Source organism: Neopelma chrysocephalum, unplaced genomic scaffold (assembly GCF_003984885.1).
Source record: "Neopelma chrysocephalum unplaced genomic scaffold, ASM398488v2 Primary Assembly neopelma1_75, whole genome shotgun sequence".
Taxonomy (NCBI): Eukaryota; Metazoa; Chordata; class Aves; order Passeriformes; family Pipridae; genus Neopelma; species Neopelma chrysocephalum.
Genome location: NW_020897736.1, coordinates 14,915,562 through 14,937,035, shown reverse-complemented (window position 1 = coordinate 14,937,035; position 21,474 = coordinate 14,915,562). Strand labels below are relative to the sequence as shown.

Sequence of the window (21,474 nt, the reverse complement as noted above, 5' to 3'; positions counted from 1 at the left end):
CTGACACAGGTCCAACTGTCCTGGGGTAGCCAACAACCTGCAAAAACCCAAATAAACTCTCCTTAAAACCTGACTAAAGCCCATGTGGGAGGAGAGGGGGTGGGAAAGCCTTTCCCAATCACTGTATGTGAATTTTTCTGTTCGAAAGCCAAAACATCAGGACAAGACATCGACCACCTTGACTTCAAAATCGTGGTGGAGCCAAAAGATTCCTCATCTTTCACAGTCATCCTTGTGGCCTCATCCAGGCAGGAGAAGGCAGCATGGACCAGTGACATCAGCCAGGTAGGAGCCAGCAGGGAGGGGTCGTTGGGGTGTGGAGTCCTCAGGATGAGGAGCTGCCATGGGATCCCTGCTTGGCTGATCCCTGAACCCGGCTTGGCTGGTCTCTGCTGGGCTGCAGCGTTGCTTTGGGCACACAGATTAATGCCTGAGGTTTGCTGGGTGGCCACGGTCCCACTGCCTGCCCTGGGGCCGGGTTTGTACCCCAGGAGCTTTCCTGGCACCGTTGGGGTGTTGGGACCTGCCATGAGCTGGGGTCTTGCTCAGGTGAAGCACTGAGCCCTGGGCACCCACCCAGGGAGAGCAGAGGGGCTCCTGAGGGCTGACTGGGCACCCAGAGCCTGGCCATTACTGTTGTGGTGTCTGGTGGCTGGAGGAGGAGGAAGAAGAGGTGGGAGGAGGAAGGTGACACAGCCACAGCAGGGTCTGTCCCATCAGAGCTCTCCTGCAAATCTCAATTGGAGCTGTGGGTTCCTCCTCTGACTCCAACACGTGGTACAATTTCCACCTGCTTCATGCAAATGACCCTGAAGATATTTCTTCCAGGTGGGAGGAAGAGCAGAGTTCCTGGTTCAGTAGGGATTGGCCCCTGCCACCTCTGCTGTGCCATGTCCTTGCCTGCATCCCCTTGCTGAGCATCAGCCCACAAGGAGAGCCGTGGGCAGGGGCTGGGCTGGCCCCTGGCAGGGAGGTGGTGGCTCCCAGCCCAGTCCTGCCTGCACAGGGGTCCCTGCAGGGACCTGCCTCTCGCTGGGTCTGCCCCTGAGAGCGTCCGGAGCTTCATTCCAGCTTCATCCCTGGGAGCAAGAATGGCAGCCCTGGCAATGGCTTTGTGACTGCTGGCACACCTGGAGCCAGGCTGGGTCCCTCTGGGAGAGCTCAAGGACAGCTCTGGGTGACGCTCCCCCAGCACAGGGAGGCAGGACCGTGGCCACGCAGCCCTGTCCTCAGGAAGAAGCTCCTGCCCTTCCCAGCAGTGCAGCCCCAGCCCCACTCTTCTGTCGGACATGGGAGATGCAGTGAGCAGGGATATGTCTGGTTTGGATGAGGCCAACCTCCAGCTTTCCCCACACCACCCACCTGTGTCTCTTGCAGTGCGTGGACAACATCCGCTGCAACGGCCTGATGATGAACGCCTTCGAGGAGAACTCCAAGGTCACTGTCCCCCAGATGATCAAGTGAGTGCAGACAGGGCCAGGACACAGCTCCAGTGGCAGCTGGAGTGGTCAGGAGCCCCAGGACCCCTGCAGCCTCCCTGTGTGCTCCATGGGCTGTCTCCAGTGTGGTGATCAGGAGCATTAAACAGCTGCTGAGGGGTTTGTGTGGGATGTGCTCGGGGAGGTGAGAATGTCAAAGGGGAGAGCTTAGAGAAAAATAATAGTAGTAAAGAAGGGTGAAAGTACCAGAAGAGAGGGGTATGGGGGCTGCTGTCCCTGGGGTGCAGGGGCTGCCCTGGTCTGTGATGGGAGGTGTTGGCATGAGGTGGGCTGGTCCCTGCCTGTGGGATGGGGCAGTGCTGGGTGTCCTCCTGCCACGTCAGCTGCCCTTGCTGCTGCCAGGCCTGGGAAGGGCTTGGTTCGTGTGTGCCTTGGAACGGTCCATCCACATCCCTCTGCCTGCTGAGCACTCTGCAGCATTTCTACCCTTTCTGGTGTGTGGGTTTCCAGATTGTCCCCTGGGAGCATTCCTGCCTGTGTTTTCCACAGGGACAACCCTGTGTGAACAAGGCTCCTTCCTGTGCCCATTTCTGTGGTCTCTTGGTTTCATTCCCGGCTGGAACCACAGATATCTTGTTTCTCTGCAGGTCTGATGCCAGCTTGTATTGTGATGATGTTGACATTAGGTTCAGTAAAACGATGAATTCCTGCAAGGTCCTGCAGATCCGCTATGCCAGCGTGGAGCGGCTGCTGGAGAGGCTGACGGACCTGCGCTTCCTGAGCATCGACTTCCTCAACACCTTCCTGCACTCCTACCGCGTCTTCACCACCGCCCTTGTCGTCCTTGACAAGCTCATCACCATCTACAAGAAGCCGATCAGTGCCATCCCGGCACGGTGAGGCCGTGGGGCATCGCTGCAGTGCTGCCCTGGCACCCGGCCCATGCCCGCAGGGGTGTGGGGTCTGTGCAGGGGTGCGGGGTCTGTGCAGGGGCTGCCTCCGCTCCGCGTCCCCTCTCTGTCCCCAGTCAGTCTCTGCACCCTGACCCTGGTGCTGCCCCAGGATCTGTCCTGTCCCTGAAGGAGCAGTGGGGTCTGGGGGGACTGTGGCATTGCTCCATCCCCTGTCTGCATTCTCTGTGCCCCAGACCTGCCCAGCCCTGGTGCCACCCTGGGGCTGTGTCACCTCCTCCCCGTGAGCTGTGATACCCCCACACTGGGGAAGGAGATGAACCCAAGCTCTCCCCCGTCCCAGGAGGGCGGTGCAGGGTGGCGAGGGGCTCATGCCAGCTCTGCTGTACCTGGGGGGATGCCCCCGGGCCCCAGTGCCACAGCAGGGGATCCCCACGAGCTCCTGGGCAGGGCGGGTGCCAGCTCAGCCTCTCCCTGTCTGTCCTCCAAGGTCCCTGGAGCTCCTGTTTGCAAACAGCCAGAACAACAAGCTGCTGTACGGGGAGCCCCCCAAGTCCCCCAGAGCCAACCGCAAGTTCTCCTCACCCCCCCCGCTGTCCATCACCAAGACCTCGTCCCCCAGCCGCCGCAGGAAGCTGTCCCTCAACATCCCCATCATCACGGGGGGCAAGGCACTGGACCTGGCGGCACTGAGCTGCTCCTCCAACGGCTACGCCAGCATGTACTCCTCCATGGCCCCCTTCAGCAAGACCACCCTGGACATCAACAAACTGTACGTGTCCAGTAGCTATCCCAATAAAATCCCGGATGAAGGAGAAGTGGCCTCGGAAAAGCAAGAGGAGTCACTGCCGGGCAAGCAAAGTGAGTCGCTGTGGGTTTAAGGGCGAGGGGCTCCTGCCCAGGGAGGCCAGTTTGGGTGCATGCACGGAGAGCTCCTGCCTCCTGAAAACTCACTAATTTGTAATAATGAAACAAACAAACCACCCAAAATCCCCTAACCTCAAAGAAAAAACCCATCCCAAAAAATCCCAGAGTAACCGCGGGACTCTGTACCTTTCTCATATGTGTTGGCTGCATCCCCAGCTGGAATGGGTCAGACTTCAGGAAAACCTGGAAGAGCTAAAATGTGGCTGCATTTGTGTCCAGCGGGTGGTAAAGGGGTTCCCTGTTCCTCCCAGGCTCAGAGGTGTCTGTCAGGGAAGAGTCAGACACAGATCCCAATCACAGTGATGAAGCCGAAGCTGAAACTTCCCCAACAAAATCTCCGACAACTCCCAAGTCCATCAAGTGCAAAAATTCATCAGGTAACAGGGGAGCCAAGGCCTGTTCTGACCCGGGGGTTGCCCACGCGTTGTGGGGCTGGTGCGTGGGGGGAGCCTGTCTGGGCAGCAGCGGTGCCCGCAGTGGTGTTGGATTTCTCCTCCCCCAGATTTCTCGCTGTTTTCCTACAACAACGGCGTGGTCATGACATCCTGCCGGGACCTGGACAGCACCCGCAGCGCCCTGTCTGCCACCTCCGCCTTCGCCATCGCCACGGCGGGGGCCAACGAGGGCACCCCCACCAAGGAGAAGTACCGCAGGATGTCCCTGGCCAGTGCAGGTACCTGCCCCCCGAGGCAGCGGGAACACATTTTTGGGATACCCATTTCCAGGGCTCGCAGTTGGGTTTCCCGCCAGGAGCTCCCTGGCCAGGAGCAGCCCCGTCGGGGGAGCCCAGAGCCCCCCCAGCCCAGTGCGTGCCCGCTCCAGGCCGTGTCCCAGGTGCCTGGGCACAGAGCTGCCCAAGGGACGTGCAGGGTACGGGCACCTCAACCATCGCACCTGAGGGCAGGTGGCCCCAGCTGTCCTGCTGCTCCCTGGCACGGAGCAGCTCAGGGGTGCTCGGGAAGGGAGGATTCTCCTCCTGGCAGCCCTCCAGCAGCCCTGAGCCATTCCCGAGGGGCCTGCCCTGTGCTAAGGGGCTGTTGGCAGTTTCAGGCTTCCCCACGGACCAGCGGAACGGGGACAAGGAGTTCGTGATCCGGAGAGCGGCCACCAACCGTGTCCTCAACGTGCTGCGGCACTGGGTCTCCAAACACTCGCAGGTGGGTGGTGGGGCCTCCCTCTCTCCCTCTTCATGTCCCTCTCTCCCTCTTCACGTCCCTCTCTCCCTCTTCACGTCCCTCTCTCCCTCCTCACGTCCCTCTCTCCCTCCTCACGTCCCTCTCTCCCTCCTCACCTCCTTCTCTCCCTCCTTCCCTCAAGTGGAAATTCGGCTGAGTGCTGGGTGGCTCAGCCAGGCTCCAGCTGGGAAGGCAACTGGCACTTCTGTTTTCATGAGGCAAAGGAGTGGCTGTGGGCAGGGGTGGGGAGCTGGGAGCCTCAGTGGGGGGCCAGACATCGGGTCCCAGTTTGCACGTCGGGGTGCAGGGGAGGGGAGCTGGATCTGCCATTGCCCCCAGCTGGGCCTGGGAGAAGGGGAGTCTCTGGGTTTGGTGCCTGTTGGGGGGCTAAGTTTGGGGTCAGGGTTCAGGCACTGGGCGCTTTCCCTGCTGTCATTGTCCCTCCCTGCACTGGTGACTGGGGGCACTGGGAGTGGTGCCGTACTGGTTCTCACTGGGAAGCCCCATGACTCTGCCAGGCTGGGTGATGCTGATGCAATGGTACAGAGTGAGCCCAGTGCCTTCCTGGCCAGTTCCCATTTGCTGGGATTTTGCCAGGAAGAGGCAACCCCTGCCCACAGCCAGTGTCACTCCCAGCACATTAACACTGAGGCTGTGCTGGCCTTGGCAGGACTTTGAGACCAACGAGGAGCTGAAGTTCCGGGTGATTGGCTTCCTGGAGGAGGTCATCCATGACCCTGAGCTCCTGACCCAGGAGAGGAAAGCAGCTGCCAACATCATAAGGTGAAGGGCTGGGGTGGGAGGTGGCTCTTCCTGGACCCTGTGCCAGGTTCTTGTTATTCCTGCTCTCACCTGGGATCACAGCAGGCATGAGGGCGCCAGGAGGGGCTGTGTCAGGGGCTTGGGAGATGCCAGGGAGGAGGAGGAGGAGGAGGAGGATGGGTGGTGCTGGCTGCATCCAGCCATTGAGACCTGACGGGCGCCCATGGGCGAGGTGTGACCGCCTGTCGTGCGTGGCTGAGGTGTGATGTTGAACCCCATGAGCACATGGCCCTTCCTGCTGTCGGGTACTGGGATGGCACTGTGGCTCTCATGGCCAGGGACCCTGGGCTCCTGCAATGAGCAGGGCAGTTCTGACTACCCAGTGCTAGAGCCAGGGCACCGTGTCCTGCTGCAGGGCTGACACACACATCATGATCCTTGTGGGTCCCTTCCAGCTCAGAATGTTCTGTGACTGTGACAGAAGGGGCCATGTGGCCTCGGTTAAGGAGTGTTTTCCTTTTCAAAATGGGACTCAGAAGGTTCTTACGAAGCACATGCTGAGTGTTTCGTCCCTGCAAACCCCCAGAGCTGTGCAGCACCTTCGGAGCTGTGGGGTCTGGTGCTTTCCCAGCCAGAGTAATACTGTCTTTTCCTGCCATAGGACCTTGACACAGGAGGATCCAGGAGACAACCAGATAACCCTGGAGGAGGTTGTGCATATGGTAAATACCCTCCCTTTCCTTCCTCCCTCCCTGTGCTCATGGTGGTGGAAGGGGAACAGATAAAAGATCCTGGTGCTCCAGGACACCCAAGGAGAGACGGAGTCTCCAAGCCCAGTGTCTGGGGCTGCAGCTGCAAAGTAGGGGAAGATTTTCTGGGGAGGGGCCAGCTGTGAGCACAGCTGGATGTGTTACAGGCAGAGGCAACACTAACCAGCTCACTGGCACGTTAGTCCTCCTGCAGTCAGCAGGATGGCTGGAGAGGGCATGGAGACACCTTCCCGCTGCCGGCAGTGCCTGCCCAAGGGACACAGGAAAGCCCCAGGGTTCCCACTGTGTCCTCTGCATCCCCAAACCTGCTCCAGATCCAAGTGACAGGCACTGGCTCAGCTGGCATCAGTGTTGCTCCCCTGGGAGCAGAGCCCTGGGAATGTGCCACGGATTGAAAACCTTCTTGGTGGCTGCAGAGCACTTGCTGCCTTCCTGCATTGCAAAGAAAACAAAGTCTGTTCCCAGAAAAACCCAAGAGCCACTTGAAACCTGCCTGGTGCGGCTGAAACACCCGAGATTCTGACCCTTGGCTCTGCCAATGGCTCTGGGGGGATTAGTCCCTCCTGGGGTTTGCTTGAGCTGTTACCTGTAACTGCAGGTGCTGGAAACTTCCTTTGAAGAGAAGACAAACAAACCTGGAGGGTTTTGCTCTGCCCCTCAGGCTGAGCAGCAGCGACCTGCGGTCAAAGGCACAGTGGGGACACAGGGGCACCCTGGTTTTTGGGGTGCACACTGGGGTGAGGGGGCTGCAGGTTCCCTGGCCCCTCCTCGTGAGCCTGGGGTGTGCATCATGCTGACCCTTGGCTGGTGTTTGCTCCCTGGAGCTTTCGCAACTCCCTTCCCACAGCCAGGAGGGATTGTGCAATGGGCTGTGGAGAAGGGCTGAGTGTTGATCTTGGAGGCTTCTTCTGTGTTGCCAGGGCTGTTTGGGGTTTATTTGGCCAGGAGGTTGGTGGGGTTTGTTTGTTCCAGCTCTTTAGTGGCTGATCCTTTTCCAGAAGCCGGAGGGAGATGGAAGTGTTGTGGGGAATGTTACTGGCCTTGTTCCAGCTGTTTGTGGAGCGACTGTGGAGTTTGTTGGGTGCTGGACTGAGCCATGTATCCAGGACCAGCTCTAAAGTGATATCTCTGTGACTGGTGGAGGACAGGCTCTCGCTGTCACCCTGGGTGACATATTAGGGGTCTTGCCAGTGAGCCTCATTGTTCCTCTGTCCCGCAGGCCGAGGGGGTCAAAGCAGAACCATTTGAAAACCACTCGGCCCTGGAAATTGCGGAACAGCTGACACTGCTGGATCACCTGATCTTCAAGAAGATCCCTTACGAGTGAGTGATCCCTGTGGGTCAGGAAGAGCTGCTCTGGTCACCCAGGGTCCCACAGCCAGTCTGGCTGGGCTAACCCCAGAGGGTGCAAAGCCTTCCCAGGTTTTGCCAGTTGAGTCCTGATACTGTGGCTTCTCTGCCAGAGCCCCCAAGGTGACTGGCTCGGGGAGATCCTCCCATGTCCATCAAACTTTCAGCTGTATCCATGTGGTCCCTCTCAGCAGCGTGGGGGGCAAAGGTCCTAGGATCTCCATCCTGTGAGGGTGCAGTGGAGCTTGCAGGGCTTGGGCATCCCATAAAAACGGGAAATAGAATTTGATCTAAACACTGTCATTTGCAGAGAGTTCTTCGGGCAAGGCTGGATGAAGCTGGAGAAGAATGAGAGGACTCCGTACATCATGAAGAACACAAAACACTTCAATGACGTAAGGGCAGCTGCAGCGGGGTGGAGGGATGGCCAGCAGGGAGGCAGAACAGCCCACCTGCCCCAGGGCCTGGGGTGTGCAGGGTTTACCTGCTCCCACAGATGTCACCTTTCTCAGGGCTCCGCTGCAGGTGGCACATCTGGTGCAGTTGCTCCTTCTGGGACTGCTGCCGTGCAGGGAAATCTTTTAAAAACTGCTGTGAGGCTGGAGGGCACAGAGCTGTGTCCAGAACCATCCTAATGCTCGGGCTGGGCCCTGTGTCTCCCCAAGGTCAGTAACCTGATCGCGTCGGAGATCATCCGGAACGAGGAGATCAACGCGCGGGTGAGCGCCATCGAGAAGTGGGTGGCGGTGGCCGACATCTGCCGCTGCCTGCACAACTACAACGCCGTGCTGGAGATCACCTCCTCCCTCAACCGCAGTGCCATCTTCCGCCTCAAGAAAACCTGGCTCAAGGTCTCCAAGCAGGTGGGCACAGGGTGACCCCTCCTGGGGAGGTGGAGGGGTTTGGTGGGGTGGGTGGGGTGGTGTTGGGGCAGCACAAGTCATGGGCATCGAAAAAGAGTTAGAAAATGAAGGAAGGTTTTTTAGGTCTTTTCCAGGAGGGAGGTGGTGTGCAAGCAGCTCAGACCCTGCCTTGCTATTGGGTTTATTTGTGGAGTCACAGAATTGTTTGGGTTGGAAAAGCCCTCTGAGGTCATCAAGTCCAACCATTCCCTCAGCGCTGCCAAGGCCACCACTAACCCATGTCCCCAGGTGCCACATCCATGTGTTTGTTAAATCCCCCCAGGGATGGTGACTCCACCAGTACCCTGGGCAGCCTGTGCCAGGGCTGGACAACCCTTTTCTGTGAAGAAATTTTCCCAATTTCCAACCTGAACCTCCCCTGGCACAACTTCTTTGCTCTTGTCCCATTGCTTGTTACCTGTGAGATGAGATCGGCCCCACCCTGCGGGTCAGATGCACAGTTAAACCTTTCCCAGAGAGCCCCTGTGCCTGTACACACACACAGACATCCTTTAACTGGTTTTCTGGGCTCCTCAGACCAGTTCTGGATGAACAGGATGAATTCCTGTTTGAGGTACCTGGTACAGGAATAGCTGGTACCTGCCCGGTGTGGGGCTGGATGGAGCCCAGGGCTGCCAAGTCAGCATTGCTGTGGGCTCCTCTCAGCCAGGAACAGTCGCTTTGCCTGTAAAATAATAAACCTATGAATGAAACAGGCGCTGGCAAGGACAGAGGTGGGAGCAGGGGGAGGAAGTGAGTGCACAGCCTGACTTCAATATTGCTGGAGGATCTTTGCTATCAGGTGCTCACTCGGCTCCTCTGGGTGTCACCAGGAGCCAGGTGTGACAGCCAGGGCACAGTTGTACCTGTGAGGGAGTAGGAACAGCTGGATGGGGGGATGTGCCCCGGGCAGGGCAGGCTGGGAGTGACCCTGTGGCTCCGCAGGCTGCAGGGATGGGGGGGATATTCCAGGGCATCTCCGAGCAGCACTGTGGGTTTCTTGCAGACGAAGGCTCTGATCGATAAGCTGCAGAAGCTGGTGTCTTCGGAGGGCAGGTTCAAGAACCTGAGGGAGGCCCTGAAAAAGTGAGTGAATAGTGATTCTCCTCCTGCCAGCCCAGGGTCCATGGTGTGGGGGGACCTGGATCCCACCTGCCCCCCCACCTGTGGCTGGGGCTCTGCTCACAGGAGCATTGCAGAGCCTGCACTAAAGCATGTCCTGTTGAGCCAGCACAGTGGCTGGCAAAGTGGTTCCCAGGAGTGAGCTGCTCCCTTGAGCAGCAGTGTGGAAAAATGGGAGTAAAAGGGACTGCAAAGGGGCAAATCACTGCCAGGCACTAGGGAACATTTTTCCCCATCACTATCATAGAATCATGGAATTATGGAATGGTTTGAATTGGGAGGGACCTTAAAATTGCAACCCCCTGACATGGGCAGGGACACCTTCCACTAGGACAGGTTGCCTGGGGAAGCTTCCAAAAGTCTTCCAAAGCTGCTCTGTCAAAGCTGCTCAGAGCTCATCTTCTGCATCCCATGGCTTTGTGAGGGGCACGGCTACAGGTCCTGCTTGTCCTGCTCAGCCAGCAGGGGTGAGGCCCAGGAGACCAGCAGCCCTCCTGGAGAGAGCCTTCCTATATTAGAGAGACTCTGCTAACTCTGAGGGCCCCCCGTCCCTCCCCTCCAAAGCCCCTGGGTAAGGCGATTTTCTTCCTCATTTCTTTCTGGTCTGCCCCCAAAGTTGTGACCCTCCGTGTGTCCCTTACCTGGGCATGTACCTGACTGACCTGGCGTTCATCGAGGAGGGGACCCCGAACTACACTGAGGATGGCCTGGTGAACTTCTCCAAAATGAGGATGGTGAGTCCCCAGCCCTGCTGGCCTGGGTGTGCAGGGCCAGCCAGGGGTGGCCAGGTCTGTGTCTCCTCAGCTGTCACCTGCACAGCACCAGGCAGCCACATGTGTCCCGTGCGCACACCTTGGGTTGTTCCTGGTGTCTGGAAGAGAAAAAAAGGCCCTCTGCATCGTGCTGTTCTGTGTGCTCTGGCCCTCCTGGGTGCTGGGACGGTGCCAAGGGCGATGGCTGAGCCATGAATGCCTTCTGTGTTTCATCCCCACACAGATCTCACACATCATAAGGGAGATCCGCCAGTTCCAGCAAACCTCCTACAAGATCGAGCACCAGCCTAAGGTACGGCCCTGTCCCTGGAGCCGTGTGCTCCCTCTGCTCCTCGTCTCCTTCTCCCATCACAGTGTCCAAGCCTGCAATTCCTGGCAGCTCCAAGCTGGAGCGATGGCTGTGCCTGGCTGGAGGCTGTCGGCAGCGGGGCAGGGGATGGAGGGTGACTCTTGGTGCTCCATCAGGCTCCCCTGTGCCCCCCTGGCTGCTGCCAGGAGGAATTGCTAAGGCACTGACAGCTGAGTGGGCAGCGTGACCGATGGCCTGAGTGCTCCAGGGCTGCACCCTGCACATGCTGAGAAACAGCTATTTAGGAGCAGCACCCCTCCCTACAGAGCAGAGTGTGTCCCACCACCCCCACAGCCAGGGCCAGGTGGCCTCTGCCTCATGGTGGCCCCCAACATGTGATGAGCTGAAAGGTCTCAGCCGCCCTCACACTTCCTCTGCCGCAGCACCGCGGAGCCACCCCGGAAGCAGGCTGGGTGCTGGGGGTTTCCACTTTCTCCAAAACCAGTAAATCCTCCTGAAACCCTCCCAGGGTGGTCAGGCTGGGCCAAACCACCCTCCAGTGACACCGGTGTCCATGTGCAGTGGCAGGAGCAGCTCGATTCCCTCTGGATCACAGCCCCTGCTGGGCTGGGGAGCTGCAGACTGTGGTTTGAACCCCTGCAGCATCAGCCCTGCCCTCTGCACAGTCGGTACCTGCCCAGGGCTGGGCTCATGCTGCAGCCTTTTCCCAGCTAGGCACCCCAGGTACTCTCTGCCTCCTCCCAGCCTGTCCTCCTCAGGAGGAAGACCGGTGTCTGTGAAAGCAGCCTGTTGCCCCGAAATCCTGTGTGAAAGCAGCCAAGCTGAGCACAGCAGGGAGGGGCAGTGCAGGTGGTGCTGTGCATGGCCACACATCACCCTGTCTCCCTGTGGAGGTGGGATTCAGCTGTATGGAAGCTCCTAAATGCTTTTGTGGGCGATGGGATGAAGCCCCGTCTCTGCTGCTGACGCTTCTCAAGCAAAGACTCTGCTGCTGGCTGCTCCTCACACTGGACAGCTCTGAACCCACACACAGCACCTTGTCTCTTTGGCCTGTGCCTCTCTTCACTACCAGCTGCTAACAGGGCCAAAAAGCAATTTGGGAAAATGCTGCCAGGAAATGGGAGCAGATGGAGCAGAGGTCCTGCCACGTCTGCAGCGTTCCTGCAGCAGGAACGTGGCTCCCCACTTACACGGGCCGGCAGTTACCAGGGTGTGGGTGCCCCACTTATCAGGGGTTTGGGTGCCTCAGTTACCAGGGTTTGTGGTCTCCCAGCCCGTTAACGGCCCCACTCCTTTCCCAGGTGACGCAGTACCTGCTGGACCAGTCGTTTGTGATGGACGAGGAAACCCTTTACGAAGCTTCTCTGCGAATAGAGCCCAAACTGCCTTCCTGAGCGCGGGGGCCGCTCGTGTACACTCGCTATACCATACTGTACATACCCGTTGTTCCGTTGGACGCCCTGGAGTGACTCCCAAATCTGTGCTTCTCCGAGCAATCCGCCCCCATCCCAGGCCGCACTAGACCTCGCGTAGGATTTCCCGCACTGGTTAAGGTTTCACGCATTGACACTTCGCTGGAGTCCCGGGTTCTTTTCGATGATGTTATTTTTGTCATTTGTTCCTCCTGAGGGGGCTGGCGGTTGGGCAGGTGAGCCCTGCGTCCCTGTGGGGCAGGTGAGCCCTGCGTCCCTGTGGGGCAGGTGAGTGTCTGTGTCCCCACGGGGCTCTGGGGCAGCACGGACCACCTCTCGCTTGGATGGCGCCAGCAGTGACATCCGACAGCAAACTCTGTAAGGCGGAGAAGGGAACACATTAAAGGTTGTCCCTCGGTGTGAGCTGCCCTCTCTGTGTGTGCCACCCCCACGCTGGCCGGGCATGGGGGGCCCTGGCTGCTGTCCCGGTCCCTCCGAAGTCAGGAAGATGGAAGCATCCCCTTGCCTCTCCTCGCTGCATCCAGCTCCTGTTGATATGCTGTAGATCCGTACCCTTGTGCCCACTCTGAGTACCATGACGTAGAGTTAGAGATGACGAGTGTTTTTATTACATCTACTGTAATCCTGGCTAACCACCCGCTAGCAGGATATAGTAATGTAGTGCTTATTCTGTGAATAGTACCTGGGTTTTTTACATTGTACAGTCCCTGACACGGTTCCCCGGCAGTGGCAGGCATGCTCCACTCACACAATACTTGCTGTAAGCAATACCTCGTGGTATGGGAATTCTCTTTCAAGCCCTAAAACTATTTCAACTTACAGCTCGTTTGGGAAAAAAAAATAATATTTCCATTTTTTTTGTAAAAATATATGTTTCCTGATTACCTCTTGCTAATAAATCTATTCTATCTCAGGGTGAACGCGGGTTTGTGATGGTTTTACGGGCAGGATATAACGCCGGACCCGCCGGCGCGCGGGCCCCGCCCCGTCCCCTCCCCGCCCGCCCGCTGCCCCGCCCGGCTGGCAGAGCTTGGCACGGGTCGGCTGCGCTCGGCTCGGCTCGGTTTGGCTCCGCTCGGCTCCGTCCGTCCCTTCCCGGCCCGGCCATGCTCTGGCCCGCGCTGCTGATGGCGGCGGCGCTCATGGCGCCCTCGGCCGTGCTCGCGGCTCCCGCCGCTGGGGCGCCCACGGCCGAAGGTACCGGGGCGGCGGGAGGGGCGGGGGTGGCTCGGGCTCGGGCTCGGTGGCGGTGCCGCCGCTGACGCCGCGTTCTCTCCGGCAGAGGAGCAGCTCTTCAAGGCCTGGATGCAGCAGGTGAGGCCCCGCGGCGGAGGGAGGGCCGGGCCGGGCCGGGCCGGGCGGGCCGCGGGGCTCTGACGGGCGGTGCCCCCGCAGTTCGGCCGCCGGTACAGCCCGGACGAGTACCCGCGCAGGCTGCGCATCTTCGCGGACAACAAGCGGCTCATCGACGAGCACAACGCCGGCAACCACAGCTACCAGAGTACGAGCCCCCGGCCCCCGCCCGGCCCGCGCCGGCTCCGAGCGCGGGGCCTCGCTGAGCGAAGCGTCCCCTTCTCCCCTTTCTCCCCTTTCCAGTGGGCCTGAACCAGTTCTCGGATATGACCAACGAGGAGTTTCGAAAGATGTACCTGATGAGGGAGCCCCAGGTAACTGGCGGGAGCGCGGGTGAGCAGTGAAGGAGAGGGTCCAGCTGGACCCCGTGAGTGGGTGTTTTGCACCGAGCAACACCCACTCGTGGGCCAGCACCCACCCCTGTACTGCCCCTACTCAGGCGCTAGCACCCATCCCTGTGCGATCCGCTTTGCTATGCCACTGATGCCTTAAAATCATTACGTTTTAGTACAGCTTGTTAGTACTTTTAGCTTGCTAGTATCTTTGTGCAAGATTTCTAAAAATGCTGTTTAACATTCTTTGTTAAGAATTTCAACAGACAAGGGATTTTAATGAGGTGAAGAGGCCCTTATCTGTAAAAATATACTGAGAAAGAGACATAACAGATGCATAACACCTGATATAAGTAGTCAAAGCTACTCAAGAGCCTTGAAACCGTTCCAAAAGGGTCAGAAGAGATGAGGAGGAAGAAGATGAAGAGAAGAAATGGTCTTTTTGAGACCACCGACTCAAATTCAGGGAGCGTGGTGAGGGTGGTGTTATGGGAGGGACAGTTTTGGAAGCGAATATAACAGATGAGGTAATGTCCAAATATTGTAATTAGAATGGTAGTATAAAGTTGTAAAAGCCTGTGCAATCAGGGTGTGCAAAATATTTTTTGTGCACCATCCGTGCCACAATAAAGAATTGCTTTTTGCCTTTTAATACTCAAAAACAGTCCAGAGAATTATTTCTCCAATTTTAGGCATCACCACCAGGGTAAGAGTGAGGTGGCTCCCCGCAGTCCCCACCCTCAAGAATTTCAGCTGCCTCAGCCCGGGCTCCAGCCGAGCTGTTGTCACTTCTGTTGGCAGCTCCCTGAGCAGCCGGGGCACTGCAGGCGGTGGTGTGGGCTGGCAGTGCCTGCCGGGGCGGGCCCAGGGCTCCTGGCTGCAGTGGCTGCTCACCAGCCCCCCACCCTGGGGAGAGCAGCTGTCCTGGGCCACTGTCCCCCAGCCCGCTGGCTCAGCACAGCCCTCCCGCCTCGCTTGCAGAACTGCTCAGCCACCAAGGGGAGCTTTGCGCGCAGCTCGGGGCCGCGACCCGACTCCATCGACTGGAGGAAGAAGGGGAATTTTGTGACACCCGTGAAGAACCAGGTGAAGAGCGTGTGCCGTGGGTGACGTGCCCAGAGAGGGGCTGTGGGCGGCGGGCACCATGCCAGGGGAGCAGTGCTGGGCTGTGTGTGCCGCAGGGGAGCTCCCCCAGAGCCCTCTGTGCTGGGGCAGGGGAGGCCGTGGGCCCCTGGGCAGGAGCTGAGCAGAAGGCCAAGCCCAGCTGCCGGGGGGGGGGTGGAAGCTCTGCGCTCCTGCCAGGCCCCTGTGCCCTGGCCCTGGTGTTTCAGGGAGGCTGGTGACCCTGTGGCACATTCTGGAGCAGTTCCTGTCCCGTTCCAAACACAGGGTCCCTGTGGGAGCTGCTGGACCTTTTCCACCACGGGCTGTTTGGAGTCTGCTATTGCCATTGCCACTGGAAAGTTGCTGTCTCTGGTAAGAGATTTTCCTTTCCTGTGCACTGACCAAGCCCTGCCCCTGGTTATCTGCTGGGGCTGTGCATGGGGCCAGGCTGGGACAGCCATCAGCTGCCTGTTCCCAGTCCGGCTGTGCACGGCTGTGGCTGTGACAGCTCTCCTGCCCACAGACCCCTCTCAGCCCCCTGCCCACTGACCCCTCACAGACCCCTTGCAGCCCCCCCAGCCTGCAGACCCCTTGCAGCTCTGTGTGAGCCCAGCAGCACTGCTGGGGAGATGTAGGGCAGTGTGGCTGGGAGCTCTGTGTGCCCGAGGATGTGCCTGTCATTGTCCCCTCTCTGTCCCACTGCCCCAGGCTTTGGCAGAGCCCTTTTTCAGTAGGACAAAGCTGGAGGGGCTGGAGGCTGCTGGGAGCCATGGGGAAAGGAGCTGGAGCTTCTTGCTGCAAGCAGCACCTTGAGAAACTGTTGATTTTCAACTCCCAGAGGATTTATAATCCTGAAAAACAAGAAGGGTGGTAGCCACTTACATGACTTATCAGAATAGCTGAGGGTTGGGTGTGTTAAAAACAAACATGACCTTTGAAAGAAATCTCAGCCAGTGCCTCTGAGTGGGGGATGGATTCCCAGCAGGCACAATGACAAATTCATCTGGCAGCCTGACCATCCTGGGCTGCCAGCTCCAGGTATCCCTCGTCCCCTTCCCTGGGACTTGGAGCCATTTCCAGGTGGTTCCTGGTGGGTGAACAGCCAGAGGCACGGGTAAACCAGTGCTGTGGTTGGGGCACAGCCAGTGCACGGATGAACCAGTGCTGTGGTTGGGGCACAGCCCGTGCACGGATAAACCAGCACTCATCGGTTCCTGCTGCGCGGTTGCATTTTGTGTCACGTGTTCCGAGCGCAGGTGTCAGACAGTCACTGACCCAAAACCCTTCTCCACAGGCGGAGCAGCAGTTGGTTGATTGTGCCCAGGCCTTTAACAACCATGGCTGCAGTGGGTAAGTCAGAGAAGGTCATAAAGAACAGAAATTAGAGTTCTGTGATTGACAGCCTTCCTCAAGATCTTCCTTCCAGATCTTGGAATGGTTTTTGTCTTCCCTTGGCTGCGACATGTCGGGGAAACAGTTTTGGGTTTGGTTGCCTATTTTAATTTAGCCCTCCCTAGAGGTTTGGATGTTTCACTAAAACTCCAGCATTTCCCAACCTCTGTTGTTCCTTGTTAGTTTTCTTCTGAGACATGTTTTTCCCAAGTCTCCTGAGGCAGCAGCCACAGACAGGGCTCTGGGAGAGCAAGGGGACTTTTGGCTGTTGTTCTGCCCCGGGTCACACGCGTCTCATGCGCTGAGTCTGCAGAAACCTCGGCTTCCCCTTTGGGAAGTTCCTCCTGGTGTTGCTAGAGAAGGCAGAGAATAGAGCTTTCTGACAACTACTGTTTTCTGTGAAATAAGTGGTCCCAGAGGACTGAGCAAAGCCACTCTCAGTGCTTTTTATTTTTATCATGCTCTCTTTTCTTCCCTCCTGAGATGTGCTCCTGGAGGGTGGCCAGGGAGGGGAGCAGCTGCTTGTTGGGAATGTGTGTCCCTCATCTTCCCCCAGCCAGGCTGGGTAGAGGGCACTGAAAACCACCTTTCAGCATGTGAGGCTGGTGCTGTGTGGTCCAGGTTAGCCTTATGCCATCAAGGCTCCTGGTGTTCTCCCCTAGGGATTTAGCACCCAGAGAATGAGGTCTGAGCATGCTAGACAGTGTGGTGGGCTAGGCCTGGAGTCTCAGGCAGGGAGATGCTGCAGGAATGGACGGAGTTTGTGCCTTTAGAGGCTCTGGGATAGACACTGTCCTTGCCTCTCCCTCGGCTGGTGGGAATGGTCTGCAGGACTGCAGGCTTTGCTCTGCAGAAGCCACAGCACTACCATCCTAATTCATTGTTACCATCCTCATTCATTGTTACCATCCTAATTAGTTGTTACCATCCCAACTGACCTGCATTCTGGCTGTGTTGTCTTGCAGGGGCCTGCCAAGCCAAGCCTTCGAGTACATCCTGTACAACAAAGGCCTCATGGGGGAGGACAGTTATCCATACCGGGCCAAGGTATTCCCAGCGCAGCCCAGGCCGTTGTGGCAGCAGCAGAGCGGGGCCTGGCACAGGCTCCAACAGCTCCTCTCTGTCCCCACAGAACGGCACCTGCAAGTTCCAGCCGGAGAAGGCCGTTGCCTTTGTCAAGGACGTTATCAATATCACACAGGTGAGGCCCCAGGGGCCACGGTTCCAAACTTCCAGGGCTGTGCCAAGATGCTGGGAGGCCCCAAGGCGTGCCAGGCTTCCCAGTGAGCCGCAGCCTGGGTGCTTCTGGGACAGAGTGAGCTGGCCTGCACTCCTGCTCAACTGTTTGAAGGTGGCATCAGGGAAGTGCCGGAGCCGAAATACAGGCACGGGGTCCCTGCTTGCCTCCCGCAGCGGGTGCAGCTCCAGGCTGTGGGAAGGTCCTGTTCTTGTCTTGCAATGCAGCACTTGATTCCTTGTCTGCACACAGGAAGCCAGGGTTATCCATCCCCCCGTGCCTTGGCTGCTGGGCCCAGATCCAGAGTGGCCCCAGCACAGCCAGGAGCTGATGGATGACCCTGGATCCTCTCCTGCAGTACGATGAGGATGGCATGGTGGAAGCTGTGGGGAAGCACAACCCGGTGAGCTTTGCCTTTGAGGTGACAAGTGACTTCATGCACTACAGGAAAGGAGTGTATTCCAAGTGAGTGTGTGAACCTGGCAGGTGGGGGTGAGGGGAGGGTGCAGGGCTGGAATCATCCGCATCCCTGTTTCTCCTCATGGATGCAGGAACTCTGCACTGCATTTTCACACTTCCTCTTAAACAGAAAATACAAAAAATGAGTAAATGGAGCCTTGATATGCAGATTTCCCAGGAGAATGGGAGCAGGGAACAGGCTGCTTGCTAGGAACCAGTCCAGCCTGGAGACCAGAGTATGCTGGAATGAAGGTCAGCGAGTCAGGGAGCTCAGGAGACCCTCTGCAGCTCAGCAGAGGGCTGGTGGGACCTGTAACAGGGCTGATCCTGTGTCTGAGCTGGGACGGTGGCAGGGTCAGCCCAGCTGTGGCAGCAGAACACGTCTGGTCTCCTAGGGAAAGGCCAAACCAAAGTGGGTTTTCCATGGGATTGGGGCGGCTCCTCCGGTGCCAGAGCTCAGAGGGGCCGAGTTGGGAAGCGTGGCTGCCTTCAGGCTGCCCTACACCTGAGGTGAGTGGCATGGTGCCCTCACACTGCCCTACAGCTGAGCTGGCACCTCTGCAGGTTGTTTTTAGGCAGGGTCCTGCGTCGCTGCTCTGCAGGGCAGGTCCCGCAGCACTTCACCCCAATCCCGTCAGCTGTAAATCTGAGTTGGGGATTATTGATCTTTTCCTGTGCTGCAGTTTAAAAATGTTTAAAAATAGGTGCTCTAGAGGTGGGAGTGTGTACCTTGTGCTATCCTACTTCATACCACAGGCAGCAGCTTTCAGCAAGTGCAGTTTAAAAGCTGGAAATTCAGGGGAAACATGAGGAAGTGTGTGTTTAGACTGTGGAGCTTGCTGTTCCTGTGCAAAACATGGAATAGTGCCCCTGAAGTTCAGGGCAGCACAAACCACTACTGGGAGGCACTAAGAGCTGCTGGTTTCCAGTGGAAAAATTCCTTTGCTTAATGTTTTCACTGTAGCTCATCCTAGTGAGATGTTAGAGTTGATGTTAATTGTGAGCAAGAACCAGGAGCTCAGATCAAAGGTCCGTGGATTCCCTGACTCCAGATATAGGAGTAATAATTTCAGAGTGGGAAAACAGAGCAGTGTCTCCTTTCCTTGGCTTCTCTCCCTGCTCTCCACAGCTGGAATTTCAGAGTACCCCACAGTTCTGTTTGCAGAGTGCAGTCAAGACTGCTGGCTAATCCCTGATGAGTTGCAGGCTGGATTTCGTGTGTCACATCTGTGTTGTTTGCTTGCAGCCCCCACTGTGAGCACACCCCTGACAAGGTGAACCACGCCGTGCTCGCCGTGGGCTATGGGGAGGAGAACGGGACTCCCTACTGGATCGTGAAGAACTCCTGGGGCCGGCTGTGGGGCATGGAGGGGTAAGGGGGTCCCAGTGCCACCAGGCCCACCATGGCCTCCCTGTACCTGGAGAAAGGACAGTGCTGGGATTCCACCTGCCCTCAGCCCCAGGTTGCCCTTACGCTCTCCAGCTGAAATTTGGCAGCTGGGAAGACTCAGGGGGAATTATCACAGCCTGGGCAGTGACACAGCTCACAAACCCAGTCTTGGGGTGACTGCTCAGAGCAGACCCTTGGCCCAGTGGAGCTGCCATGGTCCCTGGGGGCTTGGCAGTGCCTGCAGAGCCACTGGTTCACCTGGGCCCTCTCCCGTGGTCACACGGCCAGGGAAGAACAGGCTGAGCCAGGAGGGAGTTCTCACTGCAGCTCCACAAATATTTCCAGCTGCAGGTGAAATTCTCGAGAGTCAGGTGCTAACTGCTAGTTTGTGGTGTATAATGGCCAGTCTTCGCGAACGAAGATCTGGGGAAAGGTCTTTTACCTTTCCAGCCTGCGCAATGGATTTTTTAGGTGAGACACAGCCTGCGCTGAACTGAGCCCACCCTTTAATCCTAAGGTTCATCTGCCGGGGCCAAGCAAGCTTGGACAATGGCAGTGAGGTCCTCAGGACGTAGGTTTGTTTAGAGTGACCTTCTCATAGATGGATGGCCTCACAGGGCTAACGGGTTCCATCTGCCCAGGAGACCGAGGAATCGAACCCGGGTTGCAGCAGTGAGAGTCCTGCATGCTAACCACTAGGCCACCAGGGAATGGCAGTGCCTGGAGAGCTGCCATTCCAGCAGTTCCAGCCCTGTCACACGTATCTGCTCCTTGGGTTGGCACACAAAGAGAGCAGTCTTCACAGAATCCCAAACTGGTTTGGGGGGAAGGGACCCTAAAGTTCCATGGATGCCTCCATGGGCAGGGACACCTTCCACTACCCCAGGTTGCTCCAAGCCCCGTCCAGCCTGGCCTTGGACACTTCCAGGGATCCAGGGGCAGCCACAGCTTCTCTGGGCAACTTGTGCCAGGGCCTCCCCACCCTCACCTGCTGTGCTGGCTCTGCCAGAGGAGGGAACACTCACTCACACCCATTTCTTTCTCTTTTCAGGTATTTCCTTATCGAACGAGGCAAGAACATGTGTGGTCTCGCAGCTTGTGCCTCTTACCCTGTTCCTCAGGTGTAGGAGGGAGCACAGGCTGGGGACGGGGGGAGCAGGACAGGAGTGGCTGATCACGTTTCAGTTTCTGAGTGCTGAAGTGATGAAAGGGAGAACAAGGTGCAACACCTGTCAGCTGAAAGGTGTTCCCTGCAGGCAGGTTCCTCGGCTTGCACACACCCTGTGCAGCAGGAAAGCTGTGCCTCCTCTCCTCAGCCAGAGACACGGGAGCTCCTGTGCCCTGCCAGATTCCCTCCTCCTGCTCCCAGCCCGGGTGTGCCTGGCTGTGCTTCCATCTACCTGGGGAGGTCAAAGGGGGATGCTGGGAAACCACGGAGTTACCTGACTTCGGACAAAGCTCCCCCCCTCCTCCAGGCAGCTTTTTCACAATCACCAAGTGTAAATTTTAGGGATTTTAAAATTTTCTTTGAAGGCAATTTCTCCCCTAAAGAAGCATGAGTGCTGTGATTTGTACATTTTTATCTATTTTCACGAGACGTCTTTAGTATTTTTTTTGTATTAAAAAATAGAGTATTTTAATGGAAATAGAGAAGAAGCGGGTGATATTGTATAACGAATCAACGAAGCAAGAAGCTCGGTGCTAATGAGGAACAGGCCCTGGGGAGCGAAGCCGGATGTCCGCAGGGGCACGTCTGTATTATTTCACGCTGAAATCTGTCACTGACAATAATAAAGCTGCCTCGTCCCGGGAGCGCTGTGCTATGAGCTGCGTGCGGGTTCCGCGGTGCCGGGAGGGGGTCTGACGGGCTCCGTCCTCCCGGCATGGCTCCTGCGCGCTCCCAGCGCCCGAGGAGTGCTAAAGCCTGGCGGGGCTCCAGATCGGACTTTACGGCGGTTGAGGCGGTGCCGGGGCCGCTCCGCCCGGGCCCGCCCTCAGGCGGTGCTGCCATTTTGCGTGACGGTGCCCGCCCTCACCATGGCGACGGTCACCGCTACGTCACTTCCGCTTCGCCGGCCCACCCAATGGGGGCCCGGGCCATGTTTTGGCGCCGAATGTGAAGGGTGCGGGAGGCGGCCCCGCGCGCAGAGCGCCCCCTGGCGGCGGGGCGGCCCCGCGATGGCGGCGCTGCCGCAGAACAACCTGCGGGAGCAGCTGCGGCTCCACTCGGCCCGCGGGGCCCTCACGGCCCTCCGCACCCCGGGGCCGCCGCGGGACCGCCCGCCGTGAGTGCCGGGCCGGGGGGAGCGGGCGGGCCGGCCGGCGGGAGCGGG

The 21,474-nt window shown here is 58.1% G+C and overlaps 2 protein-coding genes across 5 annotated transcripts in view; both read left to right on the top strand.

Moving 5' to 3' along the window:
* The window catches only part of RASGRF1 (Ras protein specific guanine nucleotide releasing factor 1), a 35,232-nt gene extending 19,488 nt beyond the window's left edge, over positions 1 to 15,744 (top strand). Inside the window, exons 12-27 of one of the 4 annotated variants that reach the window (XM_027688361.1) lie at positions 149 to 285; positions 1,378 to 1,460; positions 2,126 to 2,335; positions 2,841 to 3,211; positions 3,529 to 3,654; positions 3,780 to 3,950; positions 4,322 to 4,434; positions 5,123 to 5,235; positions 5,876 to 5,936; positions 7,204 to 7,307; positions 7,645 to 7,729; positions 8,000 to 8,197; positions 9,243 to 9,322; positions 9,975 to 10,092; positions 10,355 to 10,423; positions 11,743 to 12,089. In XM_027688361.1, the coding sequence (XP_027544162.1) occupies positions 149 to 285; positions 1,378 to 1,460; positions 2,126 to 2,335; positions 2,841 to 3,211; positions 3,529 to 3,654; positions 3,780 to 3,950; positions 4,322 to 4,434; positions 5,123 to 5,235; positions 5,876 to 5,936; positions 7,204 to 7,307; positions 7,645 to 7,729; positions 8,000 to 8,197; positions 9,243 to 9,322; positions 9,975 to 10,092; positions 10,355 to 10,423; positions 11,743 to 11,835 (2,132 nt within the window). In that variant the 3' untranslated portion in view covers positions 11,836 to 12,089. Of the gene's footprint in view, positions 1 to 148; positions 286 to 1,377; positions 1,461 to 2,086; positions 2,336 to 2,840; positions 3,212 to 3,528; positions 3,655 to 3,779; positions 3,951 to 4,321; positions 4,435 to 5,122; positions 5,236 to 5,875; positions 5,937 to 7,203; positions 7,344 to 7,644; positions 7,730 to 7,999; positions 8,198 to 9,242; positions 9,323 to 9,974; positions 10,093 to 10,354; positions 10,424 to 11,742; positions 12,090 to 15,733 lie in introns of those variants that run through there. The other 3 variants (XM_027688360.1, XM_027688359.1, XM_027688362.1) reach the window with 3 other exon arrangements.
* CTSH (cathepsin H) lies at positions 12,941 to 20,967 on the top strand. Its single transcript, XM_027688363.1, has 12 exons — positions 12,941 to 13,071; positions 13,157 to 13,188; positions 13,270 to 13,375; positions 13,471 to 13,541; positions 14,541 to 14,645; positions 14,949 to 15,035; positions 15,958 to 16,013; positions 17,021 to 17,102; positions 17,188 to 17,256; positions 17,651 to 17,757; positions 18,998 to 19,123; positions 20,193 to 20,967. The coding sequence occupies exons 1-12, from the start codon at positions 12,981 to 12,983 to the stop codon at positions 20,266 to 20,268; spliced, it is 1,008 nt and encodes a 335-aa protein (XP_027544164.1). The 5' UTR covers positions 12,941 to 12,980; the 3' UTR covers positions 20,269 to 20,967.
* The last annotated feature ends 507 nt before the right edge of the window (positions 20,968 to 21,474 follow it).